The sequence below is a fragment of the Hibiscus syriacus genome, unplaced genomic scaffold, assembly GCF_006381635.1.
Source record: "Hibiscus syriacus cultivar Baekdansim isolate YM2019G1 unplaced genomic scaffold, ASM638163v2 tig00111392_pilon, whole genome shotgun sequence".
Taxonomy (NCBI): Eukaryota; Viridiplantae; Streptophyta; class Magnoliopsida; order Malvales; family Malvaceae; genus Hibiscus; species Hibiscus syriacus.
The window spans coordinates 4,282,532-4,307,341 of record NW_024063078.1 but is presented as its reverse complement, the minus strand read 5'-3'; the positions used below and the strand labels follow the sequence as shown (position 1 = coordinate 4,307,341).

At 35.7% G+C, this 24,810-nt stretch overlaps 3 protein-coding genes and 3 pseudogenes across 4 annotated transcripts; 3 read left to right on the top strand and 3 right to left on the bottom strand.

Annotated features, from left to right (window-relative positions):
* Window positions 1-1,168: 1,168 nt before the first annotated feature.
* LOC120160476 lies at window positions 1,169-4,688 on the bottom strand (annotated as a pseudogene).
* Window positions 4,689-7,018: 2,330 nt separating this feature from the next.
* LOC120160747 lies at window positions 7,019-10,069 on the top strand (annotated as a pseudogene).
* A 205-nt stretch (window positions 10,070-10,274) lies between these two features.
* LOC120160746 (small nuclear ribonucleoprotein SmD3b-like) lies at window positions 10,275-22,822 on the bottom strand. Of its 2 annotated transcripts, XM_039171099.1 has the most exons (6): window positions 22,814-22,822; window positions 11,496-11,659; window positions 10,813-10,865; window positions 10,634-10,700; window positions 10,493-10,549; window positions 10,275-10,412 (listed from the first exon to the last, which is right to left on the bottom strand). In XM_039171099.1, the coding sequence occupies exons 2-6, from the start codon at window positions 11,652-11,654 to the stop codon at window positions 10,290-10,292; spliced, it is 459 nt and encodes a 152-aa protein (XP_039027030.1). In that variant the 5' UTR covers window positions 11,655-11,659; window positions 22,814-22,822; the 3' UTR covers window positions 10,275-10,289. The 2 variants fall into 2 exon arrangements, with proteins under 2 accessions (XP_039027030.1, XP_039027029.1); XM_039171098.1 differs by lacking the exon at window positions 22,814-22,822 and having other exon boundaries at window positions 11,496-11,716.
* On the top strand, window positions 12,830-15,363 carry LOC120160743 (dolichol-phosphate mannosyltransferase subunit 1). Its single transcript, XM_039171093.1, has 8 exons — window positions 12,830-13,036; window positions 13,656-13,755; window positions 13,860-13,893; window positions 13,960-14,036; window positions 14,152-14,177; window positions 14,269-14,433; window positions 14,526-14,640; window positions 14,986-15,363. Exons 1-8 carry the CDS (start codon window positions 12,939-12,941, stop codon window positions 15,088-15,090), a joined length of 720 nt encoding a protein of 239 aa, XP_039027024.1. The 5' UTR covers window positions 12,830-12,938; the 3' UTR covers window positions 15,091-15,363.
* LOC120160748 lies at window positions 16,215-20,282 on the top strand. Its single transcript, XM_039171100.1, is given in 12 exon segments — window positions 16,215-16,394; window positions 17,174-17,231; window positions 17,309-17,419; window positions 17,636-17,773; window positions 18,005-18,084; window positions 18,168-18,213; window positions 18,339-18,464; window positions 18,865-19,004; window positions 19,515-19,587; window positions 19,682-19,756; window positions 19,828-19,948; window positions 19,951-20,282. Coding segments are annotated over 12 exon segments (1,287 nt in total). The 5' UTR covers window positions 16,215-16,251; the 3' UTR covers window positions 20,127-20,282.
* On the bottom strand, window positions 20,392-24,416 carry LOC120160742 (annotated as a pseudogene).
* Between the last annotated feature and the right edge of the window lie 394 nt (window positions 24,417-24,810).

The following is a 24,810-nucleotide window of genomic DNA, read 5'->3' as shown; positions in this document are numbered from 1 at the left end:
ATCTTTTATTTTAATCATCAATTTTAAGAAAAATTACATTTTAATCACTTTTATTTTCGATTGTCTTATTTTAGTCATTTGACCAAACTTTCATTAGTTTGCAATGACAAAGGGTTGCTACGACTTGCGAACAAATCATTTTAGATAAAAAGTTGAAGCTATTTTTTAAGACTAGAACATCAATAAATTTGCGATGCCTTTTTGAATGAGATTAGAACATTTTCTGAGTTGATATACCTTTTCACAACAAGGTTATATTTCTCGTAGTTTTCTAAAGCATCTTAAAACGCACCAATTCGATGCTGAGAGCTCAATATATATTTATAATAATTATGAATTTTCAATATTTTATTGATTATTTATAATTTAAATCAATATAAAAAATATGTATTATGTATTAGGATTAGAATGACCATTTGCTAGGGTGTCCATAACTCCTTAAAAGGAAGGTTTTTATTCATCTATAATATTCAAGTACTCTTTGAGTAATTTTTTTACAAGATTCTTTTATCTTGTTTCTTTAGAAATTCTTTCAATAAAAAAATTTATTGAAAATCTTTTAGTGAACCATCTCTAACTTTCTTCTTGTTGTTTCTTAGAAGAGAAATTTGAAGAAGTTGTTGAAAAATGGCATACAACTGAAGTCTCTAATCAACATCAAAATATTTGGCCTCTTTCCCTTTGTTGCATCTTATTAAATATACATATAAATATAATTACATTATAATAAAACTACATTTTATATAAATTTAGTTCAATTTCACTTTTTTATTATAATTTATCTTACCTTCAACCTTACTTTGAATCCAACACACATCTTGCTGAAGTCAATTGCACTGCCTTTTCAAGTGAATATCCATAAAAAACTTACTAATAATATTTATCTGCAACTCTGCACAAATTAGAAATTATAGGGAAAATTAAGATATTAAGGGAAAACCAGTATGGCTCCTCGTGTAATCATACAATACAAGCAAAATACTTCTCCTAAGTTATGGACCACAATTAAATGTCGAATACATACTCTAATATCTGTGAACAGGTCATCATCATATCTATACGGAGAGGATTAACCCCCCAAAAAACGAAGGCAAAAGAATAATCAACAACTAATTTAGATTTGGGGTTTCCATCTATTTATATGGATATGCATTTATATATGTAAGATTTATGGAATTTGTTCACACTTGCTCATAAGCTGTAAAAGAGCAGTTGCTTTCCTCTGAGCTCTATTTGTTCCACTCTGCTTGATCTTAACTAAATGCTCATATACCCCAAACTGAAGGGCTGCAAGGATGTGAGATGAATTATTCGAACTCAACTCGAGAAGAACCGAAGTTGCACACTCCTTGTTCTTAGGGGTTCCGTTTTTGATGAAGTCGACAAGAGTTTTCGATGAACGAGAGCTGTCCGATCTCAGTCTCCCCTCCGGGACAGTTGCAAGAAGTAATAAGATGGAGAGAGCCTCATCAACCATGCCTTGGTTCTTGTCCTCGAGTAACTCCAGTAATGGTGGACAATGCCTGCTTCAATGGCCCTAACCTTATTTAAGTGGTTGAGATAGGCTGAACAGTGCAGTGACAGCATCCCTTTTACCTCTAACCGTGCCGTTCTGCAACAAGTCCACAAGCGGGGGGATGCCATCTTCGAGAGCTATCGTCACTTTGTTCTCGTCGAGCATCGACAAGCTAAATAAAGCCGCTGCCGAATTCTCTCTCGTCTCCATACTTCCCTTTTGCAAGACTTCTATTATCGGGGATATGGCACGCTCATCGGTTATGAGCCTCTTGTTAGACTCGTCAATGGATAAATTCAGTAAAGCTGTAACCGCATGCTCTTGGATTTTAGAATCTGGATAGGACAACAGATGCACTAATTGTGGGATTGCTCCACTTTTGGCAATCAAAACTCTGGCCTCTGGATTCTCCTTGGAAAGCATACGGATATTCTTAACGGCCCTTCTCTGAACTTCTAATTGACTGGAAGATAGTTCTTTAACCAGACATGCCATTTCGTCTTTGTGATCAACCAAGAATCTCTTGGAAGATGGTTGATCCTCTTTCTTGGGGAGATGAATCATGTTCTTCTCACACCATTGTGCGATCAGGTTCTTGAGGGCATAATTTGGTGCCACTGACAAGTGAGCTAGAGTCTGCCTGGTCTTCGGACAAGTTCGATGGTTAGAATCAAACCACTTCTGGATGCTCTCCCTTTCAAATGTCTGAATTTCATGGAAAAAAATACAAGAAACATATAAAATCAACAAGTTTCCCATATCATAACATGGTCATCTCACGTCGTCTCGTCCCCGCTGCATTGAAGAGTACCTATGCACTATGTTCCGGTTCACTGATAAGGAAGATAGAGTTGGGGTGGGGGTCTACGATGTGATACTCAAGTATGACCCGGGGAGATACATCTAACTATGGGTAGGAAGCAGGAACCTTTATGTAAATAACTTCGGGGGGGGGGGGTAAAGATCTCTTATACTACCATCGATCGACAGAGCGAAACGACCAGAAAAAGAAGTGAAGTTAGAAAGCCGTATGATAGGTGGTAACTATACGATAAACTGTCACGATCTGCCGGACTGACAAGGTACTACTGCTTCCTTGGGTCGCTTCATACCGGTGTCATGAGCACAAGGTACCCAAAGTTGACAATACTGGCTTGTGCTCATTGACATGGCCTAAAAAAGTTGCAGTACCTTACCGATTGACGGATCATGATATATATATATATATACACGCATTTCATACTGTATTAAAAGGAACCGAATATGACCCAAGCTAGGTCGGCTCTTCATAGATGCAAAGGTTTTTGTTGATAGGAAAAGTTGGGTTATGGAAGTTGTTAAAGGTTTACCTCATATGATTTGGGCGGAGAATCGCGACCGTTTGTTCAGTGGAGGAAAGGTAGAGAGTAGACGGGATGAAGATAACGATAAACAAAAATAGTTTCTAAGTCATCATATAACGCTTCTCTCTACTTCCCCTCCACCGAACAACCGCTGTTACACTCTGTCCAATACAAAAGGAATGAACCGGCAACAACAGCTACATCCAACTTTTTCCATCGAACACTTTTGTTCTTGGTAATAATCGATACATAGTTTAAAAAGGAGAAGATATATAGATATATAACGTTACCTGTCCACTGGCAACAATAACGGGATCTCTCATTATTTCAAGTGTGATGGGACAGAGGAACTCATGAGGAATGACCAAAGATTGGGATTTCCCCGGCATTTGAGGAGTGGAAGGATCATCAAGAACGTTGGTAATTTCCATGCCTACAAAATGCTGGAATTTGTTGAGAAGTCGTATAATTTGCTGCTGTGTAGACTCTGAAATGCCGCCTCTTTCTTTAACAAGCTTCTGTACAGCTATGGTTTCTATCTTCAAGTCCTCGACGGTATGTAGCTCTAGCTTTTTGGCTAGCCTTTCTACTATGGCTATATCAGCATTCCTTTCATCAGTTTTGATGATACCGCCATCAGATCTACAGCAAGCTCTATATCTTGTGTATCTGTTCTCTTTTTGGCTCGGGTTAGTTGTGTCAGCATCAGCTGAATCTGAATTACAATCCAGATACAATTTATATAACATCATAGATATATTACCAATAATCAAATTTACCTGCCTTGAATACAAAACATATTATATGTATATATGTGTATATGCATATATAGATATATGTATATTGACATGCAAGAAAGATAATATTTTCTTACCTGTTCCCTCACTTCGTCGGATACCTGAAGTTCATCATAAGGCAAATCTTCCAAAGCTTGGATCAACTTCCCGTAAACAGTGTGGAATTTGATCATTACGGCCTCACTCTCGAATGCCTGAATTTCAAAGGCAAAACACAAAATATATATTTAAAGCAACAATTACAACTTTTGCAAATCCATGATATTTACCGATGGTTATGGTTGGATCGAATTTTTTTGTCTATTTGAACCTAATTTAAAAACAAAATCCTTTCACCCGCACTTGATTTAATATGAGTTTAGGAGTAGTTTATCCAACCTTATTTTTGAGGTTAAAATCTACTACGACCCAATCCAAATATATATGTATAAATTTAATATTAATAGATAAAATAAAGATCTAATTGAAGATATATTTTTACGAATATCTCTAAATACAAAGAATAATTATAATATTACCTCAAATCAAATTTTTAAAAAGTCAACTCAACTTGATCCAAATCCGAATTTTCAAAAAAATAATCAACCTAATCAAATGCAAAAACATGTCGGGTATCAAATATCTACCCTAAACTGACATTGAAAAACTAAAAATTGATAAATCCCTCTTACCAGGTAAATCTTGCTACCCTCGTTGCAAGTTTTCAACAGCTTCGCCGCCAAACGAATCGCTTTCTTCAACTTAGACAAAGAAGCCACACCATTCGGGCTGATGGGGGAACCGAGGTGCCGAATCTCATCGAAGAAAGGCAAGAAAATCTTCAACCGCCTAACCATATTGTAACATTCTTTCTTTTGGCTTCTCCGATAATCCCCAAATCGAGCAACGTATTCGATCATATTCACCATTTCATCAACCATACCGGCGGGCGATTTCATTCCGTTATCATCGCCGAACTTCTCCCATCCTCCATCTTCGCCATCTCCGTCTCTTTCTCCAGCATCCATCACCATCCGAAGTTGTTTCCTGCTATAGCATTCTCATTTCTCAAGATCTAGACAACTGAAAATGTGCTGTGGCTGACTTGCCAAGTTCCGGCTCAAATTTTCGCTAGACTAACTCAAGGTATAAATCCGATTATCTATACGTCAAACATATGAATCACTTTTTTTAATACGTCAAACATGAATCATAGACAATATTACCCGGGAATGAAAGAGGGGGATCATCATAGATACATGCAAAGAAACCCTAGCCCTAGATTTGCATGAATGCCGGAGTGTTTTATCGGGACGTGATTTTGCGGGCTTTTCGTGTTGTCTGTTAGAATTAATAAGTTTTTTTTCCGCGGCTTATTCCTTATAATAGAACCAAAGTTTGTTACTCTTAAATGGACGGCAATAATTTACTTTTAGAAATTCAAATTATTAATATAAATAATGACAAAATTACTCGCCTAATAGTTGCATGGGCTGGTTCACTGTTTCTCCATATCATATATATGTTTACCTTAAAATTTGAAATTATTTCAATTAGTCACACATTTTATTGGTGGTGTCTATCCTATAATTTTATCTATGTGCATTCAATTCAAAAAAAAAAAATTATTATTAACATATGTGTACATCATAAAAAATATTCCTAGATATCCACCAACAGATATTTGTACATATAATTACTTTGTCTCATTTTTTTTTAATTTTTGGAAAATTTTATTCTCTAACATTTCAATTTTTAGTTAAAACAAACATTTGTTAGATGAAAACTGTTAATTAACTAACGGTTAATCTATGTTTCTGACATAATATTTTCACATATTTTACTGATGTGGTAAATGTCTCATCATCATTTTGGTGACATGAATGTTATCATTTTAAATGACGTGACATATATTATATCATCATTTTAGGTGATATGAATGTTATCATTTCAGTAACACAAAATAATTCTTTGTGCAACCATTGGGTAGTTTTGTTGTAATGCCTAATTTATATTATTAATTATTTTTCGTTAAAATTTAAATTATTTATTTAGCTTATGCACATGTATTTAAAATTTGGTGATAATTTTAAAGTCTAGACAAAAATTTGATGCAATTAACTCTGATTTTAAAGCATGAACCAAACTATTTAGTGATTTAGGCTTATGGTTATCCCTTAAAACTTTGAGTTTGAACACCTCATATTTAGGCATATAAAGGTTTTGAGACTTTGATAAGATACTACTTTGTATTCACTGGATTGAAACTTGTGAATATATCCGATTATGTATTTGGGTCATGATATTCCATATCCCAAACTTCTTAATACTCTTTAATTCAGCATGGTCCAACCCAATAACGACAGAAGAAATAGAAATAATAATAAAGGTAAATTTTATAATGGTCATTGAAGTTTTTGGGTGTTTACATATTTGTTCGTTATATTTTTAAAACTTGTAATACAATAATCAATTTTTAAAAAAAATTGATAGTCATCATCAATCTTATAATACCGTTATAAAAATGAAAAAAAAATTAAACAAAAAAGGAATTATGACTGATTATGTTTTTAACAATCGTTTAAGAGATCGCATTGTATCGATAAAGGTTCAAGTTAACCTTCATATCAGAGTTATTCCATCCAACAATCAAAACCTTCTGATTTTCAATCTCAAAAACTAGATTTGTACGAGCTCGCATGAATGGCATAATCATCAAACTTGTAAATCCTAAGAATGTCTAATGGTACAAGTTTAATATTTTTATCGATAGCAGTATGGTAAGGCACCTTGAAATGTACTCAGAGTCTTGCGTTTCAATCATATAGAGTCTTGAAACATTATTGTAATTGGTTTTTCATAAGACCAGGTTGAACTTCAACTGAATTAAGAAGTGCAAAGCGTAGGATTCCAAGTAGGAGATGAACTAGTGCTTGATCGAGAATTTTGGGAAATTCTAAAGGAGAGGTAATTGGTAGAAATGTTTTGGGATGGTAATGTTTTTTAGTATGATGAGTGTTGTATTTAGTGTCGACAAGGATAGAAAGAACAACAAATAATTATAATACATACGAAAAAAAGTCAACGACTATCAATTTAAATATAAAAAGCTTTAATTTTAAGAAGAAGATTTTAACATGCTACATCATATTTTCTTAGTGGAAGTGATTGTAATAAAAGTGAATTAAAAATTCAGTATTATATTACACGTATTAAAAGTTAAGTAGTCAAAAATGAAAGCACCGTATAAGTATATGACCATTTATGTAGTTTATCCTAGTAATAAAAAGCCCTTATAATTTGAAAACACATGGCATCGGAGGCGTTGTGACTTTACACCCAATTAACTAGCCGTTAGATTTGAAATTAGAGAAGTTCTGTTTGCCTCTATTTAATTTGGTCCTTTTGTGTAAAAGAAAAGGAAAAAAAACCCCCAAAAACAAAAACCTGAACGGGAGAAAGAAAATAGAAAAGTGAGAGAGAGAGAGAGATCACCCCATTGCTGTCCATTTTCAAATGACAAATTTGGGTAATCTCTCTTCTTAATTTCATTTCCCCTTTTTTTCCGTGAAGTGAACATCAAAGGAGACGGGGTTTTTTATTGGAGTTCAAAGATCAAAGAGGAAAATTCTCTTGAGACAGGTTCTTGACTGTTTTCTTATCTAAGATGATTTGATTATTTCTTTAATGGGTCTTTAACATTTCTTTCAGTTTTAATCATTTAAAAAAATGATTTGTTTTAGTTTTGGTCGATGAGTCTTGATTTTGATGACCTTCATTAGGGGATTCTTATTCAATATATCTGTTGTATGTAGATACGGAATATATGGCTGGATCAGACGAGAACAATCCTGGAGTTATCGGAACCTCGCATCTTCAAGGTGACTGAAACCCATTTTTTTTCTGATAATTCATTTTGATGTTTAAATAACTATTCGAAATTCCAAGTTTTTAAAGAAACGTGTTTTCTTTTTAATTTCAAATAAAAGGGGGTTTGCCGGCGACCGGGCAGAATCGAAGAGCATTGGGCACAATTAATCGGGATGTACTTGGATGTCCACCTTTCCCATGCGCTGTCAAAAAGAGACCTTTATCTGAGTGAGTAATTTCTTAAATCCTCTCTGTTTAGTTGCCGAGAACAGAAAAGAAAGTATTCCCTTTTTTCCTTCCAGTTTGCTATTGTTGACTTTGTTTGTAATTCCTAAATAAGATACGAGTAAATGATGTAAATGAGTGGGGTTTCCCTTGGTATTCAAGGGGCCAAAAATGAGACTGCTTCTTTTTAATTAATTAATATAGTTTTGGATATATGCTTTTCTCAGCAGCAAGAAAAAAAATGAAGATTTGTAATCAAGGAATAGTGTTATTGTTCTTTGTCCATTTTCTTTTTGTGTTTTATTTCAGAAGGAATGAAATCTCTAATAAGATTCCATCCACGCATGTGCATAGACCTATTACTAGGTCAGTGAAATTTTCTTTAATGTTTTGTGATTTTTGTTTTGGTTTCCAGAAAAACATATTCTTCTTTTCCTTTTTGCTTATGGTTCTTTTTATCAGGAGGTTTGCTGCGAGATAGCTAACAAGCAGCAAATCAAAACCCAGGTACCAATTTTACAACGAGAATTTTTAGGTATCATTCAAACTTTGATGATAATGATTAGTTACTCTTACAGGTAATCAAGGAATCAGTCCTTCCAGTGCCAGTTCCAAATGAACCTGATGATTGCACTGTCATAGATTCGGATGACCCCAAGGCAAGTAAGGAATTGGATGTGCAGATGTTTGTGCAACAAGCTGAAGCTATGTCGGAGGAGATTGACAGGATGGTTCAGGACACCTCCCTTTACTGACTCATCGATCGATATTGTATTATGGTTTTGTTTGTTTTGAAAGGCACTGACGCTTTGCTTCCATTTGCAGGAGGTTGAAATGGAAGATATTGATGAAGAGCCTTTTCTGGACATTGACAACTGTGATAAAAATAACCCTCTTGCAGTTGTCGAGTACATTGATGATTTATACAAATTCTACAGGAAGGCAGAGGTGATTTCATGCTCCTTTTCAACTTAAATTGAGTAGTTAATAAGTGGTTGATTTTCTTAACTTTTTCCATTAATTTTTGCAGTGTATTAGTCTTGTTCCTCCAAACTATATGTCACAACAATGTGACATTAACGAAAGGATGAGAGCTATCCTCATTGACTGGCTGATAGAGGTAAGCGAAATGTTGCATTAATTGACACCGCTCCCTGTTATGAGATGAACCAGGTAGTAATTCAAATTCCATCATGAATTTGACAGGTTCATTACAAGTTTGAGCTGATGGGAGAAACCCTATATCTGACAGTCAATATAATCGATAGGTTTTTATCAGCTCATCAAGTAGTGAGGAAGAAACTTCAGCTGGTCGGAATAACAGCCGTGCTTATTGCCTGCAAATACGAAGAAGTTTCTGTTCCGGTTGTAGAGGATCTGATTCTGATTTCGGACAAGGCTTACGACAGGAGAGAAGTGCTCGACATGGTTTGCGATTTTGTGTTTTAAAATACATTGAATCTACAAGTAATAGGGGATGATACATATGCACACCTCTTGATTTGCAGGAGAGATTGATGATCAATACTTTACAATTCAATCTATCTTTTCCTACGCCGTATGTGTTTATGAGGAGATTTCTCAAAGCAGCTCAATCTAACAGGAAGGTTTGTGACCACAAAACATTGTCATTTTGCTTTTGTTATCCAACAATATTCATTAACCTTAGATGGTTTTAAATGTGACTTTTGAACCAGCTTGAGCTTCTTTCATTCTTCATGATCGAGCTTTGCCTAGTTGAGTATGAAATGCTCAAGTTTCCACCTTCTTTATTAGCCGCTGCTGCTATTTTCACTGCTCAGTGTACTATTGATGGTTAAAGCACTGGAGCAAGACCAGTGAGTGGTATACTAACTACTCGGTAGAGCAACTAATGTAAAGTCTTTTTGGCTCTTCTTCATAAGTACGCCATAAAGTTATGTTCTTGCAAGCTAAAAACTTACTTTTGTTATTTCTTGTTTTTTGGTGTAGGGATTGCTCAAGAATGATGGTAATTTTCCATCAGAAGGCAGGGTCAGGGAAACTTACAGGCATACACCACAAATACTGTACCTCAAAGTATGATTATGCTGCAAAAACTGAGCCAGCAACTTTTCTGTTGGAGACCAAATCCTAGCACAAACATAGAAGCATTGACTTGATTGATCAAACCCGGCCACCAAGTAGGAACCGGTGGGGATTAGGTGTAATCGAGCAACACAAGTTGGCCCCCCTGTGTTTATGATCATGATACTCTGGCTAGGTTTTTTCGTCCTCAGAAGTTTTCCTTTTTCTCTTTCCCAGAGATTATGTGATTTTCCTTCTCTTTCCCGGAGAGAAATAATTGTATTAGTGTTCTAGCAAGGTATCTATGAATAAAAGAACTAATTTGATATTATTTGAATTCCTTTCTTTATGCAAGCAATTAAAATCAGAACTGAAAACAGATGTGCTTCATCTTGTGAAATGTACCCGAGCCTTGTGAACTAAAAGCAATTAGAAATGAAAACAATATTGGTAGTTGTTCCATTTGAACACTGCAAATGAGCAGTCATTTGGATACGGGCAGAGTAACTTAACCTATATATAATTTCTTTTTTTCACATCAAATATGAAGAGTACAAATTTGGTTACACTAAAAAGGAATTTTCCAAGCAGCTTGCAACAATGAATGCTTCTTGAGCCACGGCCAGCAGCTTGAGCCTGCAGAACAAGAAATAATGAAGTTAAAGATCGAGAACTGATGCACAGACACACACAAGGACATTACAGAATAAACTTACTTTGGCTCGCACTGCAACAGCTCTACCTCTGCCAACTCCAAGAGATGAGCTCTTACCCTTAATCAAGTTACAAAACGAAGTCAGAAATAGTCCATTGAGTGTATAATGTCAGAAAACTGAAAACTTGCAAGTAAAATGTACCTTGATTTTAGCATCCAGACGTTTGAACATAGGAGCATTCTTCAACATATCTGGTATGACCATGAACCTGTTACAGTATATTTCCTATTAATAGTCAAACAAAGTTTGTCTGATGTCTAAACGCATCATAAACAACAGTACAAGGTGAGGGGGACGAGAAAGGGAAATGGTCATAGTACCTGACTTTACTGCCTCGGATGAAAACATGCTCAAGCTGCGAAACCTTTCCATCCTGAAGCCAAGCCAAAGCAATCATCATAAAATCAGTTTCAAATTTATGTAAACCAGAGGGAAGACGAAAACATGCTAGAGCCAAGGGGTATGACAGGATTTTGAGAAGGATTATGCACTTCTGAAAATGAGAGAAACATGCACTTCAATCACAATGAATTTTCTTGGAAATAAAAACGGGAACAAATAAATAGTAAAGAACCATAATGCAAGAAACTCGGAAACAGGGTTACTTCATTAAATCAGCGCACTACCTAACATTTGTAGGATATGATTTCAGTTCTAATTTGATTGAAATGGACAGAACAACACATAAACAAACCAACTGGAATAACATAACAACCAATAATCACAGTCAAAGTGAGTGATTGGCTAGTTATATCGTTGAATTCAAGCAGTAAACTCCTTCACCAGTTCCTTTCTCTCATAGGATTTAACATATTTATAAACTTAAGTCCGGGTCCAGATTCCGATACCTACATCTAAAAAAAATGTTTATACTAGCATTTTAAGGTTTATCACTAACACACCAAAAACAATAAACCTTGAACTAATCAGATCGAAATAACATAGAGGAATCAAATTCATTATGAAGCAACTAAAAAAACGGGGGAAGGAGAGTGTAAGGTACTTTAGCAGTGAAGGTGATATTCTCAAGCTGGCAATTCCAATTATCCTCGCACTCGACCATGCTTCCTCTGTAAAGCTCTCCACTCTTGAGTTCCACCGTTACAATGTGGCCCGACGCCTCATGTAGTAGCTTCACCGGTATGCCCAAGCTCCGACTCATTGTTTCTCGCTCGCCTGCTTTGCTTCTGTCAAGATCGCAAAACCCTAACGATGATACTCGGCTGGCTATTCACTGATTACTTCTCATTTTACACCCACTTCGGTTTAGATTTCGACCCAAAACTGGACGGTCTATTATTAACCCAATTGACTCTGCCCTGCTTGATGGGTCTTTTACTATGCCCTTTACCCAATTGAGTTTATAATGCTTTGCTTGCTCTGTTAGCCCAATTTAATAGATGTAACGCATCGCTGGAAAATGAAAGGGTAAACTACCTGTATACTCAGTAAACTATAGGGGTGACTTTATTTTAACCATATAACTATAAATTTTATCAATTAGGTCAAGTAAGACCAGATTAATGGAATATATAAATAATGATCATCAAATATATAATTATACAAATTTACTTAACTTCTATGTTAACATTTCAATTAACAATTAATGGTTTCATAACTTTAATGAAACCATTTTAATAATGACATGATGGTAGAAAATTATCCCTAATGTTTAACTTAATAGCCACTTTAGTTTTTATCTTATTTTTTGAGCATTTTAACCCATCGTTTCATTTTAAGACAAAATTTTTATAGTTGAATAGAAATCGTTAATTGATTAATGACCAGCGTTTGTTATTAATTTAACAAGTCTTGTGTCCAAAGTGATGATGTGACATGTCACATGTACATAAGTGATGACAAGTCTTATATGTTCAAAGTGATGACAAATCTTATATGTTCAAAGTGATGACATGATATGTATTATGTGTTCATAAGTGATGATGTCGTGCATGTGTACATAAGTAATGATATGAAACATATTACATATACATAAATAATGGCATGACACATGTCATATCATCACTTTGGACATATAAAACTTATCATTTCAACATGCTTAAAACTAGAGTCACCAAAGGATAAAATATATAATCATCACTAACAATTTTCATTAAACTAAGGGACATTTAGTTAAAAAAATAAAAATTTGGGTCAATTTTTTTAAAAAAAATAAGAGTTAAAGTGATTATTTTATTAAGGTGAATTTTAGCATTAAAGACTTAATGATTTAATTGACAAAATTCATAGTTCAGTGGTTAAAATAGAACGATCCTATAATTTTGTGACTATACAGGTAGTTTACTCAAAATGAAAACTCAAATTAAAATGGTAATTCTTAATGAAAGAAAAGGGTGAAGACGAAATATTTCGATCAAGGATTGCTGCTGCCGTATCTGATAAAGCAAGAATTAAGAAAGCTTAAGGTTTTGGACAGGAGAAGAGAATGGATGCTGCAAAGAACAAGTACAGTATAATAGTACCAACTTATAACGAGCGCCTCAACATTGCTCTCATCGTCTATCTCATCTTCAAACATCTCCGGTATGGCCCTAACAACTCCGGAATCTCTCCTTTTCTCTCTCTTTTTACATGGATCTCTTTCATCATAGTCTTTTTAGTGAGCACCAATCGGGTTCCGGTTACTTTTCTTAAATTCGCGCCATTTTCTTGTTCTCATCGGGCTTATGTTGTGGTTCTCCACGGTCTTTGAATTTTCTGTTGATTATATATGTAATTTTATATATCGTATTGTTTTCTTATTCTTGAAATGATTTGAATTCTATGATGGATGTAGAAAAATCGTTTACTAGGTGTTTGGTTGGAAGGAAAGAGTGTGAACATAAAATTCTACCACTGGCTGTGTGAAGCAGGACTTTAATCAATGATCCACTTATTGTCTTTGTAAATTGAAATTCCTATCTATATGTTAAAATTTCATAATAATTGTGTTTGTGGAAACTGAGTTTTCACTGAAATTGAGCTGACACCACAGAAGGGAAAACATTTTCTGATTTATAATCATCAAAATGAGTAGCAATGTTGCTACATAACACTCAGTAGATAAGTTAACAGAGATAGGTTTACCTATTTTAGAAAATCTTTCCTCCTATTCGTGATATCTTCGGATATAAGCTGTTGTTACTTATCATGCCTGGAGCAGGGATGTTGATTTTGAAATAATTGTTGTGGATGATGGGAGCCCTGATGGTACACAAGAAGTTGTGAAACATCTACAGAGACTGTATGGGGAAGATCGTATTGTAAGTTCCATGCTAATATACCTTCGAAATTTGATTCAGTTTACAGTCGGTTTTGCTAATTGATTCGTATGCTTACATCTACTTCTTTCCCCTTAATCATGCAGTTATTGAGACCGAGAGCTAAGAAGCTTGGATTGGGTAAGTGAAAATCATTCCCTTTCAGGAGTAATCTGCTGCTGGCCTTTGAATTGTTATTGGTTTCAGGAACGGCTTATATACATGGTTTGAAGCATGTATCTGGGAACTTTGTTGTAATCATGGATGCCGATCTATCACATCATGTAAGTGCAATGTTGTGTTTTATATGCCTCTTATACCAGTTAAATCCATTTACAACACTTCAGTGCCTATTTACCACCACACATGCTGATCTATTTCTTCAATCTCGTTTTGCAGCCGAAATACTTGCCAAGCTTCATCAAGTAAGAAATCCTTTGGTTGATCCATTTTGGGTTATAATTATGCCCGATTTGCTCAAATCCTTCTAACGTGCTGGTCCATGACATCTTTCAGGAAACAGCTGGAAACTGGTGCCAGTATAGTTACTGGAACACGATATGTCACAGGCGGTGGTGTGCATGGATGGAATCTGATGCGCAAGCTAACAAGTAGGGGAGCCAATGTTCTTGCACAGACTCTTTTGTGGCCTGGTGTTTCGGACTTAACTGGATCCTTCAGGTGTGAGAACTAGTCAACAGAAAATGGGCTATTTCATGCTGTTATAGCTTCAATATTTAGACCTAACATTTCTTTTGTTTCCTCTTCAAAAGGCTTTATAAGAAATCAGTGCTCGAAGATGTCATTTCCTCCTGTGTTAGCAAGGGATACGTATTTCAAATGGAGATGATTGTTAGGGCTTCAAGAAAAGGCTATCACATCGAAGAGGTAAACTTCATTTCATTAGTTGTACTCTTATGAACAAAGTTAACAGATATTCGAACCTGAGAGAACTTTCTTCTTGCACCGACTGTCAGTGAACTTGATGGTATTATACACCGTTAGTGCATCAAATACCCTTTTCCTATTTATCTTTCGACTGGAATTCACAATTGAAACTACCATCAACTCCTACATTTGAATGTCCTGCCCTGCAATTACCAGATAGTACAGAAACTATCTGCATTGGAGTTTGCTCATATGCTTTATACTCTATTTGGTTTTCGTCCCGTCCCCTGTTTCATCTTTAAGCCGCCTTCTCAATCTCATTGATTTGTTTTATACTGTCTACAGGTTCCGATAACTTTTGTTGACAGAGTATTTGGAAGTTCAAAACTCGGTGGATCTGAAATCGTTGAGTACCTAAAAGGCCTTATATATCTTATGATCACTACGTAGGACCTCAGTACATATAATAACCGGCACGAAAATCATCTTTATCTGTTTAAAGCGAGAAGTAGCCGACGACTGAAGGTGGAGACTCTGCAGCAAACAATTCTTACAGCTTGTTCTTGGAAGTTTCTTTGCAAACCCCGACTTTTGATGGCAATGTCTTTCCTTTATTTAGGTAGAACTCTATCAAGTATTCTGGTACTGGATTGTTGGTTAACAATGAAGAAGACGCATCGTCTTAACATTTGAAGTGTGTTATTTAACCACAGTTGACATTTAGTTCTGAATGGTTCAAAGTGCGATGTCATAGAGAAAGTTGTTAAAATGTTACAAGAGATTACAGAATACATTTATATAATAGGTAAAAAAATTTCATTATTTTTTCATCCAAGGGTAAGATTCAGTAGTTACTTTTTCGTTCATATGTACTTATATTGATCATCATCGTCCAAATATGTAGGATTTGAGATGATAAAAGATCAAGTTGGATCAAATTTTTTACTCATTCGATCTAATTCAAGAAGTATAGCTCTTTCTTCTGAATTCTACTTGATTCGATTTTGAGACATTTCATCTAATCTGAAATTCAATCTGAAATTATTATTATATCTTAAATTTAACTTGATTTTGATTGAATTTTTATTCAATTGATATTATTATTGTAATATCTTAAATGTTGTTTGTGAATACACTTAATATATAATGGTTCACCATTCAAAAACATTTATATAATGATCCATTATTTTTTTTCATTCAAGGTTAAGATTCAATCAAATTAAGTAATTTTTATAATAAAAGAAAATATAATTTTGTTATGTCACTGGATTTTGAGTAACTATATTTATAAAATGTAAATGTTTTTAACATATATTATATTTATAATCACCCCAAATTATACTTTAAAATGTAAGATAATTGAATACACCATCGATTGAGGATCGAATAGTTTAATTATTGTATTAAAAATTATAAAAAGAATGTCATTATCTTTTTAACCTATAAAAACAATAATTAATCTGTTAAAAAAAACTGCAAATTCCAGTCATCTAGTGAAAGTATATACTGTACTATATATTCCCAGAAAAACTAAATGGAAATTAACAGAGAAGCCCGCCCGTCCATCGCAGCAATCGCAGAGTCAGCGTTATTCTTCTGATTTTATCTGCGATGGGTGGTTCATTTCTTATCGTCTATTATCTCCTCTCCGTTTCTTTTTCATTGCCAATTCCCTCTATTGCAATCGCTAGCACAGATGCTGATCTCGCTCAACCTTCTTTTATTCCTATCAACCGGGATCTTTACCATTCCAGGTATGTTTTTCTCTTTTTTCTTCATTGCTATTACTTTTAATTCTTTTTTTCTTCAATGTGATTAAAAAGATTTCTATCTCTTAATGGCGTTCGATTTAATTTGAAAAATACAGCATCGTCAAATTGAGTAGGATAGAGTTCGACTTTTTAAATTTTTCTATCACATTTTGGCGGATGAACGAATCTTTTGAATCCAAGAAAGAATTAATATAGTAGGTTTGCTGCAAATTCGTTCGTGAAATAGATAAGCTTGAAATACAGCTTACAGTGAGAAATCTTAGTAGATTCGAGTAGAGTGATCTCTATGTAAATTTGTTATCGATGCTCCAAGTAGGGAGATTTCTATAAGAAGATGTGTTCTCGATACTTCCTTAGCCTGCTGTTGTCAAATTTGATGTGTGATCTTTCTTTCAAGCAGAGATTCCAAGCCTTAAACCTCCAGATCAATTTTAGGGAATTACATGCTATACTCGCTGTTTTGAGATTAATTTGGCATGGTGGAATCTGCAATAATTGAATGTCAATTTTGGCCCTTCTGCCATACTTTTTTAAGTTGAGTGTTTTTTAGATCTAGACATGAGAACAAAAGGAGTAACAGTCCAAGTGTAGACTGGAAGAACAAAATGAACTAATCTAGTCAAGACTGTTGAAATGGTTGGAAGAATCTAATTCAGAATGTCCAATTATTCCTTTCAATCCTTGTTTTAAAAGTACCGCTGAACTTTGGAGTTCAGAGTTTTTTTTATCATGTTTTAATTTACTTTATATTATTTTTGCAGTGATGCTTTGATTGAACAAATAAAGTCGTTGGTTCATCGACACCCTGACAAACTCACTGTAGGTGAACTACATCTTATATTTGGAAACAATTTTCGTATGAGAATTTGGTTTTATATTATTCATACCATAAACAGGTAGAAACAATTAGAGCTGGAAACAAAGGGTACAAGTCAGAGATAACTGTTGTTACTTATTGCCACAGTAGGAAAGACAGCGATGACAAATCCAAGTTCCGGATCCTTCTTGTAAGTTCCTGCATAATCATATTTGGTAAATAGTATGGCAAGAACAATTGATGGTTTGCCTTGTAGTTATTAAAGATGGTAATTGATTGAACCCACTGCTTAAATTTCCACACAATCAATGTATCTGCTAACCTTTTCTTATCTGTTACGTAGTTAATATATGATCTCAGATTAGTACTTGCTGGTTTTCTTGACAGATTATTCATTGTCTTCCAGAGTTTTGGGCAGCATGGACGGGAGCTTATTACATCTGAACTGGCATTGCGGATCTTGTCCATCTTAAGTGAAGAACAGTTTCTACCGAAAATGGATCGAGCTTCCTTAAATAGTACCCTCGAGAATGTTGTCGTAAAGGTAACTTTTTTTACTTGCAAGAACATCCCTGGCTTTTGTTGGGCCTTTGTATAGTGAAGTGACTTGTTTATGAAAATTTAGTTTACTCAAACTTCAACTATGACCTCGCTGCAGGAGGAAGTATGAATAAGATTTTTTTTACTGAATACTAGCATGTGATGCTAGATTGCTTGAGAGATACAATATACAGACCATTTACAACTTGAGTGCTAACCTTCAATAATATGGCAGGTAGTGCCAATGGAGAATCTAAACGGTCGGAAGCTTGTTGAAGCAGGAAATCTTTGTGAAAGGAGAAATGGTAATTCAATTTTATCTTAATGTTATAAATATCTATGATCTTGTGATAAGAAGTTGAAATGTTTAAATTGGGTTTCTTTGGCAGGGAGAGGAGTGATCTTAATAGGAATTGGAGTGTAGATTGGGGAAAGAAGGAGAAGGTTCATCATTTCTCCCTTTCCTTCATGCAAATCCTCTTTGATGTAGTTCTTACTACAGTTTCATGTTAATTTGTATCTCCATTAAGATTATGCTATTTTTCATTCAAATATTTTGTTCGATATAGGATTATGATCCATATGAAGAGAATCCTGGAATTGCTCCTTTTAGTGAGCCTGAGACCCAAATCATGCGGAAGCTTGCCGTATCATTCGATCCTCACATATGGATTAATGTACACTCTGGAATGGAGGTGAGTGATCATGAATTGCATGTTAACAATTCTTCCTTTTTACTTTAAGTACTGATTTTCCTTTAACTATTGTGCAACCCTTAAGCTATTATTTTCTATGATTGCAGCATAAAGTACCTTTTTTGGACATTGAACCTCTAGGAGATATTTAGATTCACTAATAGGAATTTTTCTTTTACCTATTGTGAAGAGGAATCAATCCTGCCGGTTCAGTATGCATCCACACATGACAAAAAATATAAAATCTTATATATAAAGTGATATTAATCCATAATCAAGAGAAAACTTTGGATGTGTAATCCTGTAAAACGTTGCTTTATGCTTTTTGTATTTGCCTTTTCCCTTGGAAATAGGTCAGATTTGTTGCCTAAATGACACGTTTTTGATTTAATTCATGTAGGCACTATTTATGCCATATGACCACAAAAACAGAACCCCGGATGGATTGCCTTCTCAGCAAATGAGATTGTTGCTTGAAGAGCTGAATAATGTTCATTGCCACAACCGTTGCATGATTGGTTCTGGTGGAGGTTCTGTCGGGTTTGTATTCCTATACTTGAAGCAATGATAATAAGTCATGCTAGTTATAATATTCATATACTATTTACTTGTAATACTCCAATAATTTGAGTGATAGGATCAGTCTTCAATAAAGCTTTTGGCATTGGCAATTAATCATTTTACTAGTAGTGTAAATAGTTCATGACAATGAATCAATCCTAAAATACGTTTTTGTACTAGAACACTATAGTTCAATGAGTTGCTGATATATATGCAAGCAAAATCATCAAATTAGAAGTCTTTCGAACAGGGGTTTTAATGGAAACCTTTCTGTTTTTCTCATCAAAATCATGCACTTAATAGCAAAATGTCCTATTGGACCAGCCGGTTGAACCCGTCATACCGGTAGTACCACAAAGCGACCACTGGTCCAATGTCTTATCTAGTTTCAAAAACATTGTTAAAAGTTGAAAAAAAAAGTCGTCTTTATATTTTTCTTGTTTTTCATGCAATTTCGTTCCACTAAGATATGAATGTTACTGATTTCAGGTATCTGGCACATGGGACAGCAACAGATTACATGTATGATGTTGTAAGAGTCCCCATGCCATTCACCTTTGAGGTATTTGAATTGAAAACTCTCTTTCCACAAATAAAAAATAGAAAATAAAGCGAATTTATATCATTAATAGCCATACTTGCATGTTGGGTGTCAGATCTATGGAGATAGTACGGCCACAACAAAAGACTGCTTTAAAATGTTCAATCCTGTTGACCATACCACCTTCAAGGTATGTTAATTTGCCCCTTTTACTAGTTGGTGTATCGGTAACAACTAAACAAAGATTTTCTGGGTTTTCAGAGAGTTCTCAATGATTGGGCTGCTGCTTTTTTCACAATATTTAAGCTGGAACCACGTCAGATTGATGTCCAGTCCAAGGCACATAAGGTGGATAAATGGGTGTCCATTGACGACTACTTCGATGCTTAATGGGAAGGAGAAACAGATATGGGAAGAAGATGGAGGTTCTCGAGGTCGGAATGCAGGAAATAAGAACGTATTTCAGACTTTTCTTGCTGTCATCGGTATTGTTATTGTTCATGTTCTGTTCTCGAATTTCAAAAACCGGCAGACAAATCGTTTCGGCCATTCCTCTGTGAATTTTTACGTCAGATACGAACTCAGAACAACGGCACAAGAATGTTGTGATTTTGTACACGTTAATTAGATGCCTCCTTTTTTGTATGTCGATTACATTCTTCTTAGATACTGTAGATATTACTTTTACCATTTCCGGTGTATCAAAGCTAATTCTTGTTAGCAAATTAAGCCACAAGCTGAAGCTATTGACTACATTACTCTTTATTTTTTTTTGATATTTCAATGTTTATTTTATGATTCACGTTTGTTCCAGTGTTTGCAGGCATGTCAACAAATATTATTTCTTCTATAAAACGAAATTTGGAGAACACAGGTTAAAGTACATTTTGAATATTGTTTTCTATAGAATGTTTCTTGTTATGATGTATGATACACAAGATACAATGTTCCTATTTCGAAATGGTGTCTGACCCAAATGCAAAGATGAGAAGGGCGGATTTCTTCATGTTATATGGCTAATAGTCCTAACGTATGGCTAATATTCCTCATTCCAAGCTTTGGAACACGGCTCGTATAGTTCGATCTCTCCGACGATTCACACAAGGATGACCCTGCATGGCAACATGAATAGATTGTTCCTGCAAAAAGTTTATGAAGGGGGAAAAAGTTTACTGGATGCAGCAGAAGATTCCCAGGTAGGTTAAAAGTGTCCATTCACCAATACAGAAAAAAAAAATCTTTGAAAGTTCTTTTAACTGAGGAACTTGTGAGCCGAAACCGCGAGGAAAACTTGCTCGCTCGCTTTCATTATGGCATTATACAAAACGTCTGTACATCAAAAGATAATGAATACTAACCTCAAATTGACAAGTCAAACAACAATTTGTCATAAATTGCTTTAGTCATACGGATTATGGATTGTTAACTACGACTTCACTGCTTGCTTCATGTATCTCAGAGCAGACCGCAACATTGCCCTAGCTTTCCTATCAGGGGTGCAACCAGACAAAATCATCTCTTCAAAGACCGACGGGACCTGAATTCAAACCACACAGGGTATCAATAACAAAACACGAATGTTAATTATGAACAGATGACATGGTGTAATGCATTACATCCACAACAACTAAGATAGAAGCAGCGTTGATTAGATCAATACCACAAATTTATTCGATCTTTCAGTGATTTAGTGAAAATGACAAATAGAAAAACTTGAATCAATGTGCTATATGCAAAAGAACAGACACAGAAGGTGTGGGAGATAGTCAGATGTCAGTAAGATGCAGGTTTATAGTTGTTTTCTTTTGAGGGTTACTTACAACCATTATCCAACATATAAATAGCAAGAACACAAAAACAGCAAAAAGCAAAGACAATAGGCAACTGATCCAAATGCCTATGTATGCAAAGACAAAAATATTATTTATGATACAGGAAAGCAGCGGGCTAATATCTCATTCTCATAGAAGAAAGGACATGTTAATAAATACCTTATGGAACTTGTCAACACGGATAAGAGCTTTCATAAGCGTGGTATATGTGACTACATCCGGTTTTACTCCCTGTACATGAATCGAACCAGATAACAGTGTCATAAGTATCACTCAAAAGAATAGCACTGATAATTTTAAACCAGGCAAAAGGAGGGAACAGGGTACTCACATTTTCCTTCATATATGCAATACAGCAAATGCCTCGGCATCCCTTCTATCCTCACCAAAAGCATTTATTAGTGAATTGAGAGCCAAGAGATTAGGTTTCAAGCCATCTGCTCCCATAACCCTCAATGCATTCATTGCTTGCTCAGATAAACCCTGTTTAAAAGCAAACAGAAGATAATAAAGGTATGCTACAAAATGATTGTCCCTCTTTCCCATATGTATGGGGTAAGAGGGAGGTAAAATAGTAGGCTACCCCCAACACCAGGTTGAGAGCAGCTTCCGTAAGAGACCTCCGAATTATGAAATGCCCTTCGTGGGACTCGATCCCACGACCTCAAGGTTAAGAACCTTGTGCTCTACCAACTGAGCTGGATGATCATATGATATAGCTAAACCTCAAACCTTTTAAGTAGAATAATGAACTGACAGAGCAATGGAAAATGCAGCCTTTGTGACAAGCAGATCATTAGACTGGTATATGTTATTGAGACTACATAGACTCAGATAACCCTGACTAAGCATTTTGACTCACTTGCCAAAATTATACCTGGCACCTTTCCCAACCAGTTCCTACTAACCAGGAATCATGCACAAGAATTATCATGATATAGAACGTATTGAAGATGATCTGAACTCTCAACTCATCTATATACTATGAACTCACTAACTCATAATGGCACTATGAGAAGCACATAACTCTGCCTCCCACTGGTGGAGAATATATACCAACATGAATTTACAATTAAGGCAGCTGCAACCAACTCTACAGCCAACGAATTGATTAAAGAATACATATCGTAGCAATTCATGAGTCAGGTTAAGCACGAAATTCCAGCCTAACTGGAGAGAAAGAGAATTGAAACAATGATAGTATAACTTACCCTTTGTGCATATGCATTTATTAAGGCATTATACATGGTTGAGGAAGGTTTTAGTCCAGCAGATTTCATGTGCTCCAAGCACTCTATGGCATCACTAAACCTCCCAGACTTTCCATAAATATCTACAAGTGTGGTATATGTTACAATATTAGCAACAAGCCTTCGGCCTGCATCTTCCCCAACAAGCTCTTCACATCGTCCCACCTTTCCTGCTCTCCTAATGAATTTATCATAATATTATAAGTTGTAGTACATGGTGAATACTCTTTTTCTTTCATTTCCTCAAACAATTGATCCGCTCTGTCATGCCACCCTGCTTTACAGTGGCAATCTATTAGCGTATTCCAAGTAACAGTATCTGGCTCGATCCCCTCTGATAGCATCCGATCAAATGTGGCCATGGCATGATCAAGACAGTTATACTTCCCAAAAGTATCAATCATGACATTATAAAAATGTCTATCAGGTTGTATCCCATTACTCTTCATTTCCCTCAAAACCTGGAACGATCTTTGCCATTCTCCTTTGTTTCGATAACTAGCTAAAATCCTACTATAAACAAAAGAATTCGGCTTCACATTATTGGCTTGCATCTCTTTCAATACAATTCTTGCACTCTCCCATCTATCGGCATTCGAATAAGCATCAATTAGAAGACTATATGTATGCTCATCAGGTGAAACCCACTTCTCTCCATCTCGGAGACAACTAACTCAGCATCTTTCAGAGAACCCGCTTTCACATACCCTTTAAGAAGCGCATTATAAGCTCTGGTTCTAGGCTTCAATCCACTTCCTTTCATTTCCTCAAAACAGCTTCAGCCTCTGCAATCCTCCCACAACAGCTTAAGGAATAAATGACCGCCACTAGCGTAGCCGTTTTCGGGCTCAGACCAATTGCTTGCGCCGTAGCTAAAAACTTTAGAGCACGGCTTGGATCATTCGCTTTAGCGAAACCGACGATTATATCATTCAAAAGTTGCCCATCTACCTCAATTCTATCACACTCAATTTCCCCATAAAGCTTCTGTAGAAGAGATGAATCAATCTTGTTGTTCCTAGTAAGCGATTGAATGATCAAACTGTAATTCACGAAATCAGATTGATAACCATTTTGACGCATTCTCGACATGAGATTAAGAGCCTTCTCCAGATCGTTGTTGCGGGCGCACGCGTTGATTAAAGCATTATACGTTAAGGGAGTAAGGGTCTGCCTCTGAGAGAGTAAAAACGCTTCGTATAGCTTCTCGGAGCGGCCAAGCGCGTGGATTAGAATTGAGTAAAGAAGTTCGTAAGAAAAACAAAGGTTGTGTCTTTGAAGCCACGAAACGACAGCGTAAGCTAAGTTGATAGAAGATGAAGAAGAGGAAGATGACGAAGAGTCGCATAGAGATTTCAATAGAGAGTGCCAGAGCGGAGCAGGAACTGCGCGGTATGACTCGGCCAACTGGAATTCGATAGGGTCGAGTGAAGTGGGGGAGACTGAGTCGGAGTCCGAGTCAGACGCCGACTTGGAGCGCGAGAGGTAGTTGAGTAACGGAGTGAAGTCGTAACGGCGCCTGTGAAGAGAAAGAACATCATTCTGGTCATCATTTTCATCTCCATACATGTCTCTACCTCTCTCTTTATCGACTGAGAGACTGACGGAGGTTTCGGCGGCGGAGGCTGAGCATTGGGATGTTTGGAGGCTGAGGTGGAGGCGCGTGTTTGGTGAAGATAATTGAATAGAAGGGAAACGCGCGGGGAGCGGTGTCGGCAGCAAAAGCATTTCTTATTCTTAATTTCTGCGTCGTTAGGGAGACGAAAGAGAGTGGCCTTTTATCGGTTCTTCGGCGGTTAGTTTTGTGGTGGTGACCGTAGCGAAGCAGATATTTTTCCCTTTTCTTTTCAAATAATAATTTTTTCTTTGACGTCAAAGAAATGGGTCTGCTCATGGCCCAATTTTTTTTTGAGTAAACTACGTATTTAGTCATCCAGTTATTAGTGCAGTTCTGTTTTGATCATTCAATAATTATTTTTTAAAAATCATGTCTAACATTACATTTTGATTTCATTGGTCACTAGCCGTTAAAAAAATAATGATGATAGTAATGAAACATCACCATTTAAGAAAAAAAAAAGTTATGTTAGCAGTTATGTTAATTTTTTAATGGTGAGTGACCAAAATAAAACCAAAACTTAACGTAGATATGATTTTGAAAA